At 41.9% G+C, this 21,574-nt stretch overlaps 1 protein-coding gene across 1 annotated transcript in view; it reads right to left on the bottom strand.

Moving 5' to 3' along the window:
• LOC311110120 (uncharacterized protein) overlaps positions 1-20,428 on the bottom strand; it is a 30,037-nt gene extending 9,609 nt beyond the window's left edge. The window contains exons 1-8 of the mRNA XM_084188689.1: positions 20,370-20,428; positions 15,986-16,031; positions 15,532-15,798; positions 15,140-15,406; positions 9,584-9,853; positions 8,732-9,001; positions 5,813-5,896; positions 5,578-5,724 (exon numbers count right to left, since the gene is read on the bottom strand). Of these exons, the coding sequence (XP_084044815.1) occupies positions 5,578-5,724; positions 5,813-5,896; positions 8,732-9,001; positions 9,584-9,853; positions 15,140-15,406; positions 15,532-15,798; positions 15,986-16,031; positions 20,370-20,372 (1,354 nt within the window). The 5' untranslated portion in view covers positions 20,373-20,428. The remainder of the gene's footprint in view (positions 1-5,577; positions 5,725-5,812; positions 5,897-8,731; positions 9,002-9,583; positions 9,854-15,139; positions 15,407-15,531; positions 15,799-15,985; positions 16,032-20,369) is intronic.
• Between the last annotated feature and the right edge of the window lie 1,146 nt (positions 20,429-21,574).

Raw genomic sequence — 21,574 nt, 5'->3', positions numbered from 1 at the left:
GTAGTGGATGGGTATTCCAGCATGACAATGACCCAAAACACACGGCCAAGGCAACAAATGAGTGGCTCAAGAAGAAGCACATTAAGGTCCTGGAGTGGCCTAGCCAGTCTCCAGACCTTAATATCATAGAAAATCTGTGGAGGGAGCTTAAGGTTCGAGTTGCCAAACGACAGCCTCGAGACCTTAATGACTTGGAGAAGATCTGCAAAGAGGAGTGGGACAAAATCCCTTCTGAGATGTGTGCAAACCTGGTGGCCAACTACAAGAAACGTCTGATCTCTGTGATTGCCAACAAGGGTTTTGCCACCAAGTACTAAGTCATGTTTTGCAGAGGGGTCAAATACTTATTTCCCTCATTAAAACGCAAATCAATTTATAACATTTTTGACATGCGTTTTTCTGGATTTTGTTGTTGTTATTCTGTCTCTCACTGTTCAAATAAACCTACCATTAAAATTATAGACTGACCATGTCTTTGTCAGTGGGCAAACGTACAAAATCAGCAGGGGATCAAATACTTTTTTCCCTCACTGTAACAGAAACTCAGATTTATTGTGTGCAAAAATATGTGAACTCCTTCAGTCAATAGCTTGTGGCACCTCCTTTAGCAGTGATAACTTGTACTAAATGTCTCCTATAGCCAGTAATTAATCTCTGACATCTCATGAGGGATTTTTGCGCAGTCCTCCTTACAGAACTCAGCCAATTGAATGAGGTTTGAGGGGTGAACCAATCCAAAACACAAATCTTCTTTCTCTTGAGCCATTGTTTGGTAGATTTGCTTTTATGCTCTGGGTCGTTGTCTTGTTGGAAGATCAATTTTAGGCCCAGCTTTAGATCCTTGAGTGATGGCCTGACCTTCTGTTCAAGAATCTCCTGGTATACCTCAGAATTCATGGTTCCCTTAATGATGTGGAGTCGTCCAGGTCCAGAGGAGGAAAAGCAGCCCCATATCATGACATTCCCACCACCATGCTTGACCGTTGGGTTAAGGTTATTTTAGTGGCAGGAGGTGTTGGGTTTTCACCAAACATCGCGGTGTTGATTGTGACCAAAAAGGTCAATTCTGGACTTGTCGGTCCAGAGAATGGACTTCCAGAAACCTTCAGGTTTGTCCAAGTTGTCCATGGCAAAGTTAAGATGGGCAGTTTGGTTCTTTGTTGACAGCAGAGGCTTCTTCCTAGAAACCCTCCCATGAATGGCATTTCGATTCAGTAATCTTATTGTTGAAGCATGCACAGTTATCTGAGAAGCAGCAAGGGAGGTATGCAAATCTCTAAGATGTTTGGGTTGGCTTTTACCTGATTTATGATTGTTCTTGTGGACCTTGGGGATAAGTCCATCCACTCCTAGGCAGAGTTGCTGTCATGTTAAATGCTCTCCATTTGTAAATGATTGCCTCAGTGGACTGATGGAGCTCAAATCTTTTTGAGATGATTTTATAGCCTTCCCCAGACTAATGTGCTCTCACTACCCTCGTCCTGATGTCCTCAGATCTCCTTTCCTCTCGGCATGGAGTGCTTTGCATTCACCTGGATGAGTAACACCAAACTGACCAGGTTTCTATTTATCAGAAACCCGCCCAAACTCTTTCCTAATGATCTCTCCTTTGATTGGTTCATTTGGTTGCTAATTATTTACCCACCTGATTCTACTTACCTACTTGATTTAATCAATGCAACTTGGGGTTCACTTATTTTTGCACCTGCACTAATTCCTTTTAAATTGTGTTTTTCTACTACAGGCATGATTTCCTCTACACCAACATATGGTATTGGGAAATATAAACCTGTTATGTCAGATGAAAAAAGACTGGTTCTGATTAAATGAAGATTTCATGGTAAAAACAGAAAAAATCTGTAATTGCACAAGGGGTTCACATACTTTCAAGCAGCACTGTATGTCTTGTGTCTGTGTAGTTGTGCATATACCTTCGCACTTTCTCCACATTTTGTTACGTTACAGCCTTATTCTAAAATGTGTTAAATTGTTTTTTTTTACCTCATCAATCTACACACAATACCCCATAAATGACAAAAGGGAAGGAAAAAAAAAAATTTTAGACATTTTTGCTAATTTATTTAAAATAAAAAACAGAAATATCACATTTACGTAAGTATTCACACCCTTTACTCAGTATTTTGTTGAAGTACCGTTGGCAGCGATTACAGCCTCGAGTCTTCTTGGGTATGATGCTACAAGCTTGGCACACATGTATTTGGGTAGTTTCTCCCATTCTTCTCTGCAGATCCTCTCAAGCTCTGTCAAGTTGGATGGGGAGTGTCGCTGCACATCTATTTTCAGGTCTCTCCAGAGAGGTTCGATCGAGTTCAAGTCCGGGCTCTGGCTGGGCCACTCAAGGACATTCAGAGACTTGTCCCGAAGCCACTCCTGCATTGTCTTGGCTGTGTGCCTAGGGTCGTCGTCTTGTTGCAAGGTGAACCTTGCCCCAGTCTGAGGTTGTGAGCACTCTGGAGCAGGTTTTCATCAAGGATATAAGCACTTTACTCTGTTCATCTTTGCCTTGATTTTTTTTAATATTTTTTTTATTTCACCTTTATTTAACCAGGTAAGCCAGTTGAGAACAGGTTCTCATTTACAACTGCGACCTGGCCAAGATAAAGCAAAGTAGTGCAATAGAAAACAACACAGAGTTACATATGGGGTAAAAAACATAAAGTCAGAAATACAACAGAAAATATATATACAGTGTGTGCAAATGTAGCAAGTTATGGAGGTAAGGCAATAAATAGGCTATAGTGCAGAATAATTACAATAGTATTAACACTGGAATGCTAGATGTGCAAGAGATGATGTTTAAATAGAGATACTGGGGTGCAAAAGAGCAAAATGAATAACAATATAGGGATGAGGTAGTTGGGTGGGCTAATTTCAGATGGGCTGTGTACAGGTGCAGTGATCGGTAAGGTGCTCTGACAACTGATGCTTAAAGTTATTGAGGGAGATAAGAGTCTCCAGCTTCAGAGATTTTTGCAATTCGTTCCAGTTCGTTCCAGATCCCGACTAGTCTCCCAGTCCCTGCCGCTGAAAAACAACCCCACAGCATGATGCTGCCACCACCATGCTTCACCGTAGGGATGGTGCCAGGTTTCCTCCAGATGTGACACTTGGCATTCAGGCCAAAGAGCTCAATCTTGGTTTCATCAGACCAGGTAATCTTGTCTTCATGTGCATTTTACTGAGGAATGGCTTCCGTCTACTATAAAGGCCTGATTGGTGGAGTGCCTCAGAGATGGTTGTCCTTCTGGAAGGTTCTCCCATCTCCACAGAGGACCTATAGAGCTCTGTCAGAGTGACCATCAGGTTCTTGGTCACTTCCCTGACCAAGGCCCTTCTCTCCCGATTGCTCAGTTTGGCCGGGTGGCCAGATTTAGGAAGAGTCTTGGTGGTTCCAAACATCTTCTATTTAAGAATGATGGAGGCCACTGTGTTCTTGGAGACCTTTAAAGCTGCAGACATTTTTTGATACCCTTCCCCAGATCTGTGCATCGACACAATCCTGTCTCAGGGCTCTGCAGACAATTTCTTCGACCTCATGGCTTGGTTTTTGATCTGACATGTACTGTCAACTGTGGGACCTTATATAGACAGGTGTGTGCCTTTCCAAATCATGTCCAATGAGTATAATTTACCACAGGTGGACTCCAACCAAGTTGTGGAAACATTTCAAGGATACATTTCGAGTCTCATAGCAAAGGGGCTGAATTCTTATGTAAATATGGTATTTCTGTTTTTTTATTTTTTATAAATTGAAAAAAAAAAATCTAAAAACCTGTTTTTGCTTTGTCAAGGGGTATTGTGTGTAGATTGCTGATGATTTTTTCTTTATTTAATCCATTTTAGAATAAGGCTGTAACGTAACAAAATGTGGAAAAAGGGGTCTGAATACTTTCCGAAGGCAATGTACAGTTGAAATCGGAAGTTCACATACACTTAGGTTGGAGTCATTAAAACTCGTTCTTCAACCACTCCACAAATTTCTTGTTAACTAACTATAGTTTTGGCAAGTCGGTTAGGACATCTACTTTGTGCATGATACAAGTAATTTTTTCAACAACTGTTTATAGACGGATTATTTAACTTACAATTCACAGTATCACAATTCCAGTGGGTCAGAAGTTTACATACACTAAGTTGACTGTGCCTTTAAACAGCTTGGAAATTTCCAGAAAATGATTAGAAGCTTCTGATAGGCTAATTGACATCATTTGAGTCAATTGGAGGTGTACCTGTGGATGTATTTCAAGGCCTACCTTCAAACTCAGTGCCTCTTTGCTTGACATCATGGGAAAATCAAAAGAAATCAGCCAAGACCTCAGACATTTTTTTGTAGACCTCCACAAGTCTGGTTCATCCTTGGGAGCAATTTCCAAACGCCTGAAGGTACCATGTTCATCTGTACAAACAATAGTACGCAAGTATAAATACCATGGGACCACGCAGCCGTCATACCACTCAGGAAGGAGACGCGTTCTGTCTCCTAGAGATTAATGTACTTTCAAGCGAAAAGTGCAAATCAATCCCAGAACAACAGCAAAGGACCTTGTGAAGATGCTGGAGTTAACAGGTACAAAAGTATCTATATCCACAGTAAAACGAGTCCTATATCGACATAACCTGAAAGGCCGCTCAGCAAGGAAGAAGCCACTGCTCGAAAACCGCCATAAAAAAGCCAGACAACGGTTTGCAACTGCACATGGGGACAAAGATCGTACTTTTTGGAGAAATGTCCTCTGGTCTGATGAAACAAAAATAGAACTGTTTGGCCATAATGACCATCGTTATTTTTGCAGGAAAAGGGGGTCGCTTGCAAGTCGAAGAACACCATCCTAACCGTGAAGCACAGGAGTGGCAGCATCATGCTGTGGCGGTGCTTTGCTGCAGGAGGGACTGGTGCACATCACAAAATAGATGGCATCATGAGGAAGGAACATTATGTGGATATAGCAGCATCTCAAGACATCAGTCAGGAAGTTAAAGCTTGGTCGCAAATGGGTCTTCCAAATGGACAATAATCCCATGCATACTTCCAAAGTTGTGGCAAAATGGCTTAAGGACAACAAAGTCAAGGTATTGGAGTGGCCATCACAAAACCCTGACCTCAATCCTATAGAAAATATGTGGGCAGAACTGAAAAAGCGTGTGCGAGCAAGGAGGCCTAGAAACCTGACTCAGTTACACCAGCTCTGTCAGGAGGAATGGGCAAACATTCAGCCAACTTATTGTGGGAAGCTTGTGAAAGGCTACCCGAAACGTTTGACCCAAGTTATACAATTTAAAGGCAATGCTACCAAATACTAATTGAGTGTATGTAAACTTCTGACCCACTGGGAATGTGATGAAAGAAATAAAAGCTGAAATAAATCACTCTACTATTATTATTTCTTAAAATAAAATGGTGATCCTAACTGACCTAAGACAGGGAATTTTTACTAGGATTAAATGTCAGGAATCGTGAAAAACTGAGTTTAAATGTATTTGTCTAAGGTGTATGTAAACTTCCGACTTCAACTGTATGTGTTTATTTCTCTGTATTTAAAACAGGGCTGTCCTTACCTTTGATCTTCCAGTTCAGCCTTTCTATCTCCTTTTGTAGCTGGTCACGCTCCATAGTTCTAGTGTTCAGACTATTCTGTAGCTGGTCTCTCTCGGTGGTCCTGGTATTTAGACTATTCTGTAGCTGGTCTCGCTCTAAAGTGGCATCTGTAAAAGGGAAAAGTCAATCAAAATGTGTAACTGTCACAACATTGACTACAAATGTTTTAGTAAAAAAAATATATAAAAAACTTACAGGAATCCCACAGGCCTATGATCACAGCCAGTAGAACACACACTGCAGCAACTCTGGAGGGTCTCTTCCACCACTGGAAATGTACTGAATCACAAATTATTAAAGTAAGATCTTTGGTAATGTGTTAATGTGTTTTACTTGTATCATCAGTGCTTTATTTGAGCTGGATCCTTCGGGAACAGGATCCGGCACCTCTCCAGTTTGGACTGATGCGTTACAGAACCTATTTGGCCGGATCCACTACCTTTCGTAGCATGAAAAATGATAGTTAATGTTTGCAATGTAAAAATTATGATTAAAGCGCTCAAAGTATCCTCGTTAATTCTCTTGCCCCCTAAAAGAAAATGCAATGTGAAAACGTACATTTATCAGCCCGCGCCTGATATTCTGAGAATACTAAACTTTTAACTACTGTATTACACATGATGTTATTTCTAAATGGTTCACCTGATATGGATGAAAATACCATCAAATTAAAGCTGACGGTCTGCACTTTAACCTCATAGTCATGATTTCAAATCCAAACTTTTGGAGTATAGAGCCATAAGAAGAAATGCTGCACTGTTGAGGACACTAGGTAGGGGTAAGGTAGAGACAGGTAGCCTCAATATTAACGGAGGACACTAGGTAGGGGTAAGGTAAAGACAGGTAGCCTCAATATTAACGGAGGACACTGTAGGTAGGGGTAAGGTAGAGGCAGGTAGACTCAATGTTAACGGAGGACACTGTAGATAGGGGTAAGGTAGAGGCAGGTAGCCTCAATATTAACGGAGGACACTGTAGGTAGGGGTAAGGTAGAGGCAGGTAGCCTCAATATTAACGGAGGACACTGTAGGTAGGGGTAAGGTAGAGGCAGGTAGCCTCAATATTAACGGAGGACACTGTAGGTAGGGGTAAGGTAGGGGCAGGTAGTCTCAATATTAACGGAGGACACTGTAGGTAGGTGAAAGGTAGAGGCAGGTAGTCTCAATATTAATGGAGGACACTGTAGATAGGGGTAAGGTAGAGACAGGTAGCCTCAATATTAACGGAGGACACTAGGTAGGGGAAAGGTAGAGGCAGGTAGTCTCAATATTAACGGAGGACACTGTAGGTAGAGGTAAGGTAGAGGAAGGTAGCCTCAATATTAACGGAGGACACTGTAGATAGGGGTAAGGTAGAGGCAGGTAGCCTCAATATTAACAGAGGACACTGTAGGTAGGGGTAAGGTAGACGCAGGTAGTCTCAATATTAACGGAGGACACTGTAGGTAGGGGTAAGGTAGAGGCAGGTAGTCTCAATATTAACGGAGGACACTGTAGGTAGGGGTAAGGTAGAGGCAGGTAGTCTCAATATTAACGGAGGACACTGTAGGTAGGGGTAAGGTAGAGGCAGGTAGTCTCAATATTAACAGAGGACACTGTAGGTAGGGGTAAGGTAGAGACAGGTAGCCTCAATATTAACGGAGGACACTGTAGATAGGGGTAAGGTAGAGGCAGGTAGCCTCAATATTAACGGAGGACACTGTAGGTAGGGGTAAGGTAGAGGCAGGTAGTCTCAATATTAACGGAAGACACTAGGTAGGGGTAAGGTAGAGGCAGGTAGTCTCAATATTAACGGAGGACACTGTAGATAGGGGTAAGGTAGAGGCAGGTAGCCTCAATATTAACAGAGGACACTGTAGATAGGGGTAAGGTAGAGGCAGGTAGTCTCAATATTAACGGAAGACACTAGGTAGGGGTAAGGTAGAGGCAGGTAGTCTCAATATTAACGGAGGACACTGTAGATAGGGGTAAGGTAGAGGCAGGTAGTCTCAATATTAACGGAGGACACTAGGTAGAGGTAAGGTAGAGGCAGGTAGCCTCAATATTAACAGAGGACACCGTAGGTAGGGGTAAGGTAGAGGCAGGTAGCCTCAATATTAACGGAGGACACTGTAGGTAGGGGTAAGGTAGAGGTAGGTAGTCTCAATATTAACGAAAGACACTAGGTAAGGGTAAGGTAGAGGCAGGTAGTCTCAATATTAACAGAGGACACTGTAGATATGGGTAAGGTAGAGGCAGGTAGCCTCAATATTAACGGAGGACACTGTAGGTAGGGGTAAGGTAGAGGCAGGTAGCCTCAATATTAACGGAGGACACTGTAGATAGGGGTAAGGTAGAGGCAGTTAGCCTCAATATTAACAGAGGACACTGTAGGTAGGGGTAAGGTAGAGGCAGGTAGCCTCAATATTAACAGAGGACACTGTAGGTAGGGGTAAGGTAGAGGCAGGTAGTCTCAATATTAACGGAGGACACTGTAGATAGGGGTAAGGTAGAGGCAGGTAGTCTCAATATTAACGGAGGACACTGTAGATAGGGGTAAGGTAGAGGCAGGTAGACTCAATATTAACGGAGGACACTGTAGGTAGGGGTAAGGTAGAGGCAGGTAGCCTCAATATTAACGGAGGACACTGTAGGTAGGGGTAAGGTAGAGGCAGGTAGCCTCAATATTAACAGAGGACACTAGGTAGGGGTAAGGTAGAGGCAGGTAGCCTTGAGGTTACAGTGTTGGGCCTGTAACCGAAAGGTTGCTGGTTCGAATGCCGGAGCAGACAAGGTGAAAAATATGTTGCTCTGCCCTTGAGCAAGGCATTTAATCCTAATTGCTCCAGGGGCGCTGTGCATTGGAGCCATTGTGATCGTTGTCAAGAAGTCACACCCATTCGCGTTCAGAGTGAGAAAGTAAAGGCTATAGAGAAATAATTACGCTCAAATGATGAGGATTTCTATCATCTTTAACAGGAGGAAAAGTAGAATATTAGTCAAAGTAGAAAATATACTGTACCTTTACATCCCATGCTGACAAATCCATTATGATTAGTTCAGTCATTTTGATAACTAGATAAAACTAAATAAACTTTGACACCAGACATAATACTTTAGTAGGGTACTTCCTTACCTGTGGTGAGGGTTGTTGACACCAGCTGACTTTGCTTTCCATTTTCCAACACAGTGCAGACAGTGACAGAGTATTCAGTACCAGGTTTCAGGTCAGAGAGAGTGATGCTGTGTGAAGATGTGGTAGTGATGTGTGGTTCTGTCCCTGGACAGTGGTAGGAGATCTGGTAATGATGTTCGGTTTGGTCCAGTCCTGGTGGCTGGCTCCAGCTAACAGCAGCTGATGTGGTGTCCACTGAGTCAACAGTCAGCTGGTCAGGAGCAGGAAGTACTAAGTGAAAACACATTATTGTCAGTGTTACAGTTTAACTCCAGAAATAAACTGCACTAAGAAAAGTAAAATAGTAGTCAAAGTAGAAAAGCCAGCCTTGCAATTATTTTAGGTTTGGGAAGAAATAAGCTAAAAACAGAAGTCACACAACAAAAGATGAATTCGTAAAATAACAAAAATAAAGGGATTCTGCTGTATTCATTTAGCAATGGTGCTGTGCTGCTAAATTGTTGCCGCCACTCCAAAAAATATATAAATAGAAATTAAAATGTGATTAAAAATCCTCTCCACAATAACAAGTGTTTCACACTGTAGTACTGATCAAGTTAAAGCAAGCAGAGGCAGAGCAACTACTTGATATATTGACTCTCACTAATGGGAAGCATTAATGATTTCAGCACCAAACTGCACCATGAGATCCAGGGAATTCACCATCATATATTTCTCATCAGGGAAGATACTGTACCTTTACATCCCATGCTGACACATCCATTATGATTAGATCATAGTTATTTTGATAACTAGTTAAAGTTTAATTAACTTTGACACTAGATATAATACTTTAGTTGGGTACTTCGTTACCTTTGGTGAGGGTTGTTGACACCAGTTGACTTTTCTTTCCATTTTCCAGCACAGTGCAGACAGTGACAGAGTACTGAGTCCCACATTGCAGGTCAGAGAGAGTGATGCTGTGTGAAGATGTGGTAGTGATGTGGGGTTCTGTCCCTGGACAGCGGTAGGAGATCTGGTAATGATGTTGGGTTTGGTCCAATCCTGGTGGCTGGCTCCAGCTAACAGCAGCTGATGTGGTGTCCACTGAGTCAACATTCAGCTGCTCTGGAGCAGGAAGTACTAAGGGGAAATAAATACATTATTGTCAGGGCTACAGTTTAACTCCAGATATACACTGAGTTTACAAAACATTAAGGATATCTGCACTTTCCATGAAAGACTGACCAGGTGAATCCAGTTGAAAGCTATGCTCCCTTATTGATGTCACTTGTTAAATCCTCTTCAATCAGTGTAGATGAAGGGGAGGAGACAGGTTAAAGAAAGATTTTTAAGCCTTGAGACAATTGAGACATGGATTTTATACATGTGCCATTCAGAGGGTGAATGGACAAGACAAAATATTTAAGTGCCTTTGAACGGAGTATGGTGTGTGCCAGGAGCATAAGTTTGGGTCAAGAACTGCGACGGTGCTGTTTTTTTCACACTCAACAGTTTCACGTATGTATCAAGAATGGTCCACCACCCAAAGGACATCCAGCCAACTTGACACAACTGTGGGAAGCATTGGAGTCAACATTGGCCAGCATCCCTGTGGAATTCAAAAATTGACTATGCAAATGAGCAAAAGCTGTGTGCATTAAGGAAATAGAAGCATGTCTCTAAAAATCGCCTGTTGTGTCCAGTGATTAATGCAAATAAACACCTGGGCTATGATGTGTGCCTTTGAAACATCAACAATTTTAAGAAGTCTAAATGATTTAATATACACCACCACAATAAATCAATGATTTATTTTAGGCAGGACTAAAGAAACATGATATGAAGAAAATGTATTTCGGAAGAACAGAAGAGTTGGCCTACTGTATATTATCTGGCTATGCACCATGCCATAGGTTGTAGGCTTGTTCATTTAGCAGACAAGATATGCTCAAGTCCCGTGCAATTATGTTATAGTAAGAAGAATATAATTGAATTTATGTGAATAAAATAGAAAGGATATTTCTCCCAATCCAGAGCCCATGCGCATATGAAGTGGCTATGCTGAGTGTAAAAGTGATCATTTGAAACAGATCCTATATGCTAGATTTAAAGTTATTTGGCAACTTTAGTTGTGAATTACAGAAACCTTAGAATGTCTTACAAACTAAAACATATGGGCTGCATGATGGGACTATAGGGACAGAGTGCAAGCAAAAAAAGCTTCAGGCTGCACACACTGTTCTCTCATCAAGTAATCACATTTTTACCCATCAGACTAGTCTCAATTTAATCTTGTCTTTACTATACTGAACAAAAATATAAACGTAAAATGTAAAGTGTTGGTCCATGTTTCAGGAGCTGAAATAAAAGATCCCAGAAATGTTCCATACGCACAAACAGCTTATTTCTCTCAAATTTGTTTACATCCCTGTTAGTGAGCATTTCTCCTTTGCCAAGATAATCCATCCACCTGACAGGTGTGGCATGTCAAGAAGCTGATTAAACAGCATGATCATTACACAGGTGCTGGAAACAATAAAAGGGCACTATAAAATGTGCAGTTTTGTCACAACACAATGCCACAGATGTCTCAAGTATTGAGGGATTGTGCAATTGGCATGCTGACTGCAGGACTGTCCACCGGAGATGTTGCCTGAGAATTGAATGTTCATATTTCTACCATAAGCCGTCTCCAACATTGTTTCAGAGAATTTGGCAGTACTTCCAACTGGCCTCACAACCACGCCAGCGCAGGACCTCCACATCCGGCTTCTTCACCTGCGGGATCGTCTGAGACCAGCCACCCGGTCTGTAATAAAGCCCTTTGTGGGGAAAAACTCATTCTGATTGGCTGGGCCTGGCTCCCCAGTGGGTGGGCCTAATCCATAGATTAGGGCCTAATGAATTTATTTCAATTTACAGATTTTCTTGTAAGAACTTTAACTCAGTAAAATTGTTTAAATTGTTGCATTTAATTTTTGTTGAGTATAATATGTAGCTGTGGTGTGTAAAATCACAGGAGAACCCCCCCCCCAAAGAGCAACCTCTGTCCAGTGAAGTCCACAAAGCATATTGCATGTACAGTAACAGACATGACCTACAGCGTGGTCAAGCAAGTTAATGTTTAACATTTTAGGACCGCTAAACAACTATTGATTTAGAACCATGGAGAGTTACCGCAAGTTGCAAAGAAAACAGGAGCTGCATCCACTATTCCAGCACCATTTCAACTTCAACATCAAATCACCTCTGCTTAGTTGAATACAGTGACAACTAAAAGATACCAAAAAACGATTTTGTCCAATCAACGTAAGCTAAATATGATGTGGTTGTTGTAATGACTGTCCATGAGAATACAAATAGGTCAGATCAGGTTTGAAATGAATAACTTCAATCAGACCAATCACCAGTAGAGGGGGAAGGAAAGAACTAGGAGGGGTTAACAGCTCACGCCCTGTAGTAAATCAAAGGAGAACATTCAGGCTCTCCCTCTCAAAATTCACCAAAGGAATGTCTGTTTCAACAGACTTTTTCCAGCTGAAACTTTAACACTTTCAAAAGTGAATACTGGAACAATATTTAGAACGTAGAACGTGGGGAATGGTCAGAGGCGATCCATATGATGGACACTAAGGTCATTCTGTTTGTTATTTTAAAGGAAATACTGTAACTTGGAAAGTATACCCACTACATTTACGAAGTGTCCATCATATGCGTTGTGCATGTAATATGAAAAATGATGAAAGTATTTGTGTTAAGAGAGGGATGTGATTTGAGAAGCTCTGAGAGATAAATGTTTTTCACAACTTCGCAGTTACTAGTCACCGCCCGAAGTGAGGTCAGAGAGCGTGTCAGCCTGACGGAACGGCCCCTTTCGAGCAGAGTGTATAAATGGTGGGAAAATAAATGAACATACTAGACCAGAAAAATGTGAAGCAGCCACTACATGTTTCAAATGGTTGGAACTTTGAATCTCAACACGAGGTGAAGAAAATATACTCACCTCCCGGACAGTCACTAGTACGGCTGATTAGCTGCCCTAATTAAGGCATCTTCGAAAGCGAATTTAAGTAGGACCATCTGCTACCCTGCTCAAACCACCGTATTACGCTACTCTCATCACCCCACTGGGGAACCATCGATACGGCTGGCTAGCCTATCTTCAAAGAAGCAACTTCAAGAGCGTATGGAAGGAGAATCAATTCTGTAGTTCTGTTCAGGACTACATGACAAGTCACCGGATACCAGACAACTACAGAGGAGAAAAACAAGACTTGTTGGAACCCTTTTGGACAATCAAAGCCTTACAAACGTGCCGCGAAAAGGCCCAACTACCTTTCCAAGGCGGCCCTGTCCACCGAGAGAGGTACATGGCGAACCAGGCATATCAAAGAGGGCGGCGGTTCGTGTGCAAAGTATATGGTTACAGTAGAGGAGAGTAGTTTCCGAATGTGGCAATGTTAAGTGATTCTCTCCCTCTCTTCTTTAACAAGCATCAATGTTGTTGTCATTCCACTAGGGACCTGTTTTCATCACATTAAGTTTCCAGTCAATTACATTTACATTACATTTATAAACTAATTTCTGTAGTACTGAATCATAAGTAAGGCTCGGGTTTTTGCAGATGAAAGGAGTTTATCACTTTTCTCCGTGTATATCAATGATGTCGCTCTTGCTGCTGGTGACTCTCAGATCCACCTCTACGCAGACGACACCATTTTGTATACATCTGGCCCTTCATTGGACACTGTGTTAACAAACCTCCAAACGAGCTTCAATGCCATACAACAATCCTTCAGTAGCCTTCAACTGCTCTTAAACACTAGTAAAACTAAATGCATGCTTTTCAATCGAACGCTGCTAGCACCCGCCCACCCCACTAGAATCACCACTCTCGACGGGTCTGACCTAGAGTATGTGGACAACTACAAATATCTAGGTGTCTGGTTAGACAGTAAACTCAACTTCCAGACTCACATAAAGAATCTCCAATCCAAAGTTACATCTAGAATCGGCTTCCTATTTCGCAACAAAGCCTCCTTCACTCATGCTGCCAAACATGCCCTCGTAAAACTGACTATCCTACCGATCCTTGACTTCGGCGATGTCATTTACAAAATAGCCTCCAACACTCTACTCAGCAAATTGGATGTAGTCTATCACAGTGCCATCCGTTTTGTCTCCAAAGCCCCATACACTACCCACCACTGTGACCTGTACTCTCTTGTTGGCTGGTCCTCACTACATGTTCGTCGTCAAACCCACTGGCTCCAGGCCATCTATAAATCACTGCTAGGCAAATCCCCGCCTTATCTTAGCTCATTGGTCACCATAGCAGCACCCACCCGTAGTCTGCGCTCCAGCAGGTATATCTCACTGGTCATTCCCAAAGCCAACACCGCCTTTGGCCGCCATTCCTTCCAGTTCTCTGCTGCCAATGACTGGAACGAATTGCAAAAATCTCTGAAGCTGGAGACTCTTATCTCCCTCAATAACTTTAAGCATCAGTTGTCAGAGCACCTTACCGATCACTGCACCTGTACACAGCCCATCTGAAATTAGCCCACCCAACTACCTCATCCCTATATTGTTATTTATTTTGCTCTTTTGCACCCCAGTATCTCTATTTGCACATCATCTCTTGCACATCTAGCATTCCAGTGTTAATACTATTGTAATTATTCTGCACTATAGCCTATTTATTGCCTTACCTCCATAACTTGCTACATTTGCACACACTGTATATATATTTTCTGTTGTATTTCTGACTTTATGTTTTTTTTTACCCATATGTAACTCTGTGTTGTTTTTATTGCACTACTTGCTTTATCTTGGCCAGGTCGCAGTTGTAAATGAGAACCTGTTCTCAACTGGCTTACCTGGTTAAATAAAGGTGAAATAAAAAAAATAAAAAAAATAATACGTTGATTGTTTATAGATGTGATAGGTAAAGACCTTTTAGAGTTTAATTTGGGAGATGGTGACTTTAAAGAACTCCTCTCATGGTGCCCCAGATCCCTATGAGTTAATTGTTACATTATTAATTTAATCGGGTAACAATTAATCATAGTTGATTAGATAAATAACAGTCCTCAGGTTAATGTTGAAGTCAAGTCACGACACTGTCCATGGTTCTGATATGAAGATGTTGAAAGGTCATGTAACTGTTTGTTACTGTACATGCAAGCCCTAGTTCTACCTTAAATTTTAGCTCACCTCATTTTCAAAAAATTTAATAAAATGTTTATAGCCTTACAGGTGGAAAAGTACAAAAATCCAGGGCTTTTGATATGGGGAAAAAACGAAACAAAGAAAAAACAGAACAGAACACTAACAACAAAACAAAAATGTTATTTGTAATGCAACAAAATCACTGTAGTTTCTAGTAAAGAGATGATGAGCTGTAATTGGGGGAAGATCTCTTACTAGTGCAGATTGTTGTAGAGACAGGTTCACTCTGTTCCCCATTGCTCAGCACAGTTGCAACACTAACAGTGTACTCGGTGCCGGGTTGCAGGTTTGAGAAGGTTTTGTGGCAGTCGTCAGTAATGGCTGCGAGGGGGTCTGTTCCTGGGATACAGTTGGATATGAAGAAGCGCTGTGGGACTTTCTCCATCCCTTCAGCCTTGGACCAGTGGAGAGTGAAGGAGGACTCTTCCAAATGGTCTATCTTGAAATCTATGGGTGGGACCACTGGAACAAAAATCAAGATTTGTTTAGAATAGAGGATGTGCTGTTTTTGACAGAGAGTCCAAAAATGTCTCTAGGAATGAATTAATGATGTAGTCTGAATAAAAACACAAGTTAGCCTACTGTACCTGTGGATAGGGATGCTGAGACACATTTGCTTTGGCTTCCATCTTCTCCCTCTATAGCCACACTGAACTGGTACTTTTTACCAGGTTGGAGACTGCTTATTTCAAGATGATGCCCACCTTTCACTCTTGTTGAGCTTGTTTCACCGTCACACCCCCAGGTCACTCTGAATGTCTGTGGTCCTGTCAGCCCCTGAGGAGAACTCCAGCTCAGAGACACTGAATCTAATGTCAGCAACAGGACCTGGATGTCCCCAGGAGGGGGCAGCACTGGTGAAGGAATAATGAGAGAGAAACAAACTTTATTGACAATAAAATTACATAAACATGTGTATTATTCATCCCAGCAGTTAAGGGACAACAATTGATATCTTACTAAATGTATCCTCTTAAATTGAGATTTAAATTAAATAATATTGTTTGGGTCAGTTTATTATGTGTTTCCACATATACCTACCATCATCATATGAGGCCAGCATTGTGTGATGGTCGCCAACACAACTCTTAAAGTGTGAGAACAAAATATGAATCAGTCATTTCTTTAAAAACACAGAACTTGTTACTTTGGTAAATGTACAACAGATATTTTAAAATCAAGATACATCAACTGCTTTTGACATACAGGTAACTGCCAACATAAAGGAAACACTTGAGTAAATGATGGAACAAAGTATTTAGAAAGCAGGTGCTTCCACACAGGTGTGGTTCCTGAGTTAATTAAGTGATTAAAACATCCCATCATGCTTAGGGTCATGTATTAAAATGCCCAGGTGCCCATTATTTTGGCTACCATGGCTAGAAGAGATCTCAGTGACTTTGAAAGAGGGGTCTCAACGGCGCACAGGGGCTTTAAAGGGTGTGTGTCTGTCGCCAGGGTGGAACACTTATATAGCAGATGCTCTTATCCAGAGCGACTTACAGTTAGTGAGTGCATACATTATTTTTTTTAGTTTTCATACTGGCCCCCCGTGGGAATCGAACCCACAACCCTGGTGTTGCAAACGCCATGCTCTACCAACTGAGCTACATCCCTGTAATGGCTGCGAGGGGGTCTGTTCCTGGAATGCAGTTGGATATGAATGCAGTTGGCCATTCCCTCCCCCACCCTGGACGACGCTGGGCCAATTGTGCGCCGCCCCATGGATCTCCCGGTCGCGGCCGGCTACGACAGAGCCTGGATTCGAACCAGGATCTCTAGTGGCACAGCTAGCACTGCGATGCAGTGCCTTAGACCACTGCGCCACTCGGGAGGTCTACAATCAACAAAACACCAAATTCTAGAATTTATTGTGGAAGAACTCCAATAGAGTTCCAGACAGTTGTAGAATCTATGTCAAGGTGCATTGAAGCTGTTCTGGCAGCTGGTGGGGGCCCAACTCCCTATTAAGATACTTTATTTAGGCAGATACCTGTATATTCACTTTACATTTACATTTTAGTCATTTAGCAGAAGCTCTTATCCAGAGCGACTTACAGTTAGTGAGTGCATACATTTTCATACATATTCCTTCACAGCGTCCCGACTTATACGGGCACTGAAGTTCTCCTGAACGTTTTGCCACGGTGAAAGAAACAAGCACAATTGCACATTTCATTGCATTAAAAGAAAAAGACATGTTCGGATAAAACACTGACGGTGCCGTCACACATTGCAACAATAGTTCTGCTGATACTGTACCTGATCTAACTTTTCAGCGTCCTCAGAACTGTACTGTACAACCCTGAGTAATGAAACAAGATGAAACCCAGTAGCTACCTGTCTTGTAATGGCAACCTAGGCCAACTTGTAACGGCAACCAAGGCCATCTTGTAATGGCAACCTAGGCCAACTTGTAATGGCAACCTAGGCCAACTTGTAATGGCAACCTAGGCCAACTTGTAATGGCAACCTAGGCCAACTTGTAACGGCAACCTAGGCCATCTTGTAATGGCAACCTAGGCCAACTTGTAATGGCAACCTAGGCCAACTTGTAACGGCAACCTAGTCCAACTTGTAATGGCAACCTAGGCCATCTTGTAATGGCAACCTAGGCCATCTTGTAATGGGAACCAAGGCCATCTTGTAATGGCAACCTAGGCCATCTTGTAATGGCAACCTAGGCCATCTTGTAATGGCAACCTAGGCCATCTTGTAATGGCAACCTAGGCCATCTTGTAATGGCAACCTAGGCCATCTTGTAATGGCAACCTAGGCCATCTTGTAACGGCAACCAAGGCCATCTTGTAATGGCAACCTAGGCCATCTTGTAATGGCAACCTAGGCCATCTTGTAACGGCAACCAAGGCCATCTTGTAATGGCAACCTAGGCCAACTTCTAACGGCAACCTAGGCCAACTTGGAATGGGAACCAAGGCCATCTTGTAATGGCAACCTAGGCCATCTTGTAATGGCAACCTAGGCCATCTTGTAATGGCAACCTAGGCCATCTTGTAATGGGAACCTAGGCCAACTTGGAATGGCAACCTAGGCCATCTTGTAATGGCAACCTAGGCCATCTTGTAATGGCAACCTAGGCCATCTTGTAATGGTAACCTAGGTCATCTTGTAATGGCAACCTAGGCCATCTTGTAATGGCAACCTAGGCCATCTTGTAATGGCAACCTAGGCCATCTTGTAATGGCAACCTAGGCCATCTTGTAATGGCAACCTAGGCCATCTTGTAACGGTAGCCAAAGTTGAAATAAATGTGCAAGTTTAGCCCACTTCATATAAATAATTATAGTCAATATGTAATTAGGTTATTTCGTTGTCTTTTGTCATGTCGGCCATCTTTTAGGAAATTGGATTAGCCGTGTCATTCCTACAAATGTGGTGCATTTTGGACCTCATAACTATTGGAGAAAACAATAATAATTGAGTGTAGTATTCTATCAGAAAAATGACATGTCTGACTTTCAGAAAAATATATTGGTCAAACTCAGGCACTTAATTTTTTTGGTGCATTTTCCAACTTGTTAGGTGCATAATCCTAACAGGGTGGAAACTAACGGGGTGGACATTTGTTGGCTAAATTAGCCATAGTTTTGTGAGTGATCAAGTTTGAGCTAGCATAATGTTGGACCCTTGAACATGATTTTAACTTCTCTATCAAACATATTTTAACATTTTGAAATGTGGTACAGTTTCATGTAGCTTTAGACCATTGTTTTCCCACCAAAGAAATGATGACAATTCCTGAATGTGGGGTCATTGTAGGAAAGGGTGGTTTTCTTAAATGGAGATTTACAAACTAACAGGGTGGAAAGTGATATCAGGGACACACATAACATCTTAAATACAATAATAATTAATAAAAAACATTATTGATGAGAAAATTTTACTTGGACTGTAAAATAATGAAGAAAGATCAAATATTTTATAGCTTATATTTCTTGTGGAACTTGATGAATCACACCCGGGGACATGGCAAAAACACCAACATCCACTGAAGAAAAGTGTTCAAAATACATACACTTCCCTTTCAAGATCATTATTTTGGTGTTTTTAAGGACTCCGGACCTTAATTTAAAGCCTTTTGGAATCCACATGTTAAACTAAATAAGAATTGATATTTCCTGGAGACAGAAAACGCATTGTAGAAATGATCCAGGCCTAGGCTGGACACCAATTCGACCTAACCTGATACAGTTTATGTCGAATTTGACGTCAAAAGATAATTTCCTTTTGCATTTAAGTTAACCCTAACCCGTTTCCTAACCTTAACCTTAATTATCCTAACTTGCTGCATAATTTATCCTAACCAACCTGCTACGAAAAGTCAAACCTGGTCATTTCTGACAAATGGTATCCCTTCTAGCCCAAACGCCCCAACCATAGAGAATGATAGAGGCCTCTAGCGGCCAAAAGGCCACGTTAGAATGGGCAGCGCCATTGAGGGATGCCATCATATTAATGTAGTGAACTGGGTGGGACTTCCAACATCACTGGCTGAAGAAGAAAATGTACTCCTTTAAAATGGAGATAGCCTCATCGGCGCTGCCCACGCTGTCAGAGATGCTAAATAGAATAGATACAAGGGTGAGTCCTCTATCTAGCTCTATGGTCCCAACTGAAACCGAAAGTGGATGCGTTTTTACCCGTCCATGTTGTCCGGTTTGACTGGGTGCAGCTGCGACGGGAAGTCATAGGCCATGTCTGAAATCTGTATTGCCCACTACTTACTAAAACTACATAGTGTACTAATCGTAATACATACTATTTAGAAACTACTGTTTTGTAAAAATGAATGCACTAAGTACACTGCATCCCCTCAGCTAATAACCATCTGTCAAACAACGGAATCTGTAAAGACGATTATCTTCCTTAAGTGTGGAGCGAATTCTACCAAAGCCGAAATGAGTATACAATCCTAGTAGTTAAAGCACTCATTATTTTCGAAATTTCACATAATATAAAAAACTGACTATTTTCGCATACCTAAAATTAAACGCAAGTATTCGGACACAACCACTGTAAAAATGTACTGCAAGTCAATTAGGCCTACAGAGCACTCATCGACATGACCACCTATCAAAGTTTGAAAGAAATACACTGTATACGCACGATTGCCTATTGTTTCTTTCAACATCAGCATGTATTATTTTAGGATAAATATATCGGCTTAATAGATTACATCGTAGCGTCAGATCGCTGTGTAAAAGAGAACACCTTTCGTAGACTTCCTTGTGCGCACTCCGCCATAGTGGGTCTAGTTGGGTTTTTGATATTTTTACCTGCCATTTATTAGAAAGAGAAGTTAAAAACCGGGACTTATTATGTTCACGTTTTGTTGGGATAAATAAGAATAGACTCCTAAAGAATCTTACACCTGACCTTTTTAAAAATACAAATATTAACCTACCATTTCTCCTGCTGTCGAGAAGCCTCGGGTGAAGCCACATAAAAAAGTTGTCGAATTGACTTTCCTCTTCTTCTTTGGTATAATGGCATTCGCAACAATTGTATCTGCATTCTGCCACCTACTGTACATGTGGATAATAAGGATCCTTGCAGTGCTTCTGCTGTTAAGTCTTGGAGGCCCAAAAACTTATCGGCTGCAGATATAATGCTGTCCAGCTTCTTGGACACTTGTGCAGTACAATTAAGAACTGTGGCTATAAATACTACAAAATACACCTTCTTCACAATAAGTGTATCCAGATCACTTGGTTGATGTATAACATGTGCAACTGGTTGTGGTGGATCCACCGCCATATCTTCTTCAGAACTGTGGCCTCTTTCCCCTTCAACGTTCTTCACCGCCTCCACATAGGAGATTTGCTTGATAGCTCAACCTCTTTCACCCTAACAGGGCACTCAGGGAATTCGGAAATATGATCCCCACCACAGTTGCAACATTTGACGACGCGCACCACTGGCTTGGTGCGGGGAGCAGGAACAGGCCAGACCGGGCTGACGACGCGCACCACTGGCTTGGTGCGGGGAGCAGGAACAGGCTGACGACGCGCACCACTGTATTCAAGTGCTGTCAAGTTGGTTGTTGATAATTGCTGGGCAGCCATTTTCGAGTCTTGCCATAGATTTTCAAGCCAATTTAAGCCAAAACTGTAACTAGGCCACTCGGGAACATTCAGTGGCATCTTGGTAAACAATTACAGTGTATTTGACCTTGGGTTTTAGGTTATTGTCCTGCTGAAAGGGGCATTTGTCTACTAGTGTCACGCCCTGGCTCTGGGGACTCTTAAATGTTGAGCCAGGGTGTGGATTTTCCTATGTTTAGTTGTTCCATGTTTTCATTCTAGATCGTTTAGATCTATGTTGGCCAGGGTGGTTCCCAATCAGAGGCAGCTGTAGCTCGTTGTCTCTGATTGGGAACCATACTTAGGCAGCCTGTTTTCACTAGTCATTGTGGGATCTTGTTCCGGAAGGTTTGTGTTAACCTAGGACTTCATGTTTCGTTTGTTGTTTGGTTCTTGGTGTGTACACAATAAAGTATGTACGCCTATCACGCTGCGCCTTGGTCCGCATCTGTCAGCGATCGTGACAACTAGTGTCTGTTGGATAGCAGACAGCCAGGTTTTGTCTAGGATTTTGCCTGTGATAAAG

Source organism: Coregonus lavaretus (assembly GCF_964263955.1).
Source record: "Coregonus lavaretus genome assembly, contig: SUPER_35_unloc_2, whole genome shotgun sequence".
Classification (NCBI taxonomy): domain Eukaryota; kingdom Metazoa; phylum Chordata; class Actinopteri; order Salmoniformes; family Salmonidae; genus Coregonus; species Coregonus lavaretus.
This window is presented reverse-complemented; position numbering and strand designations above follow the sequence as displayed.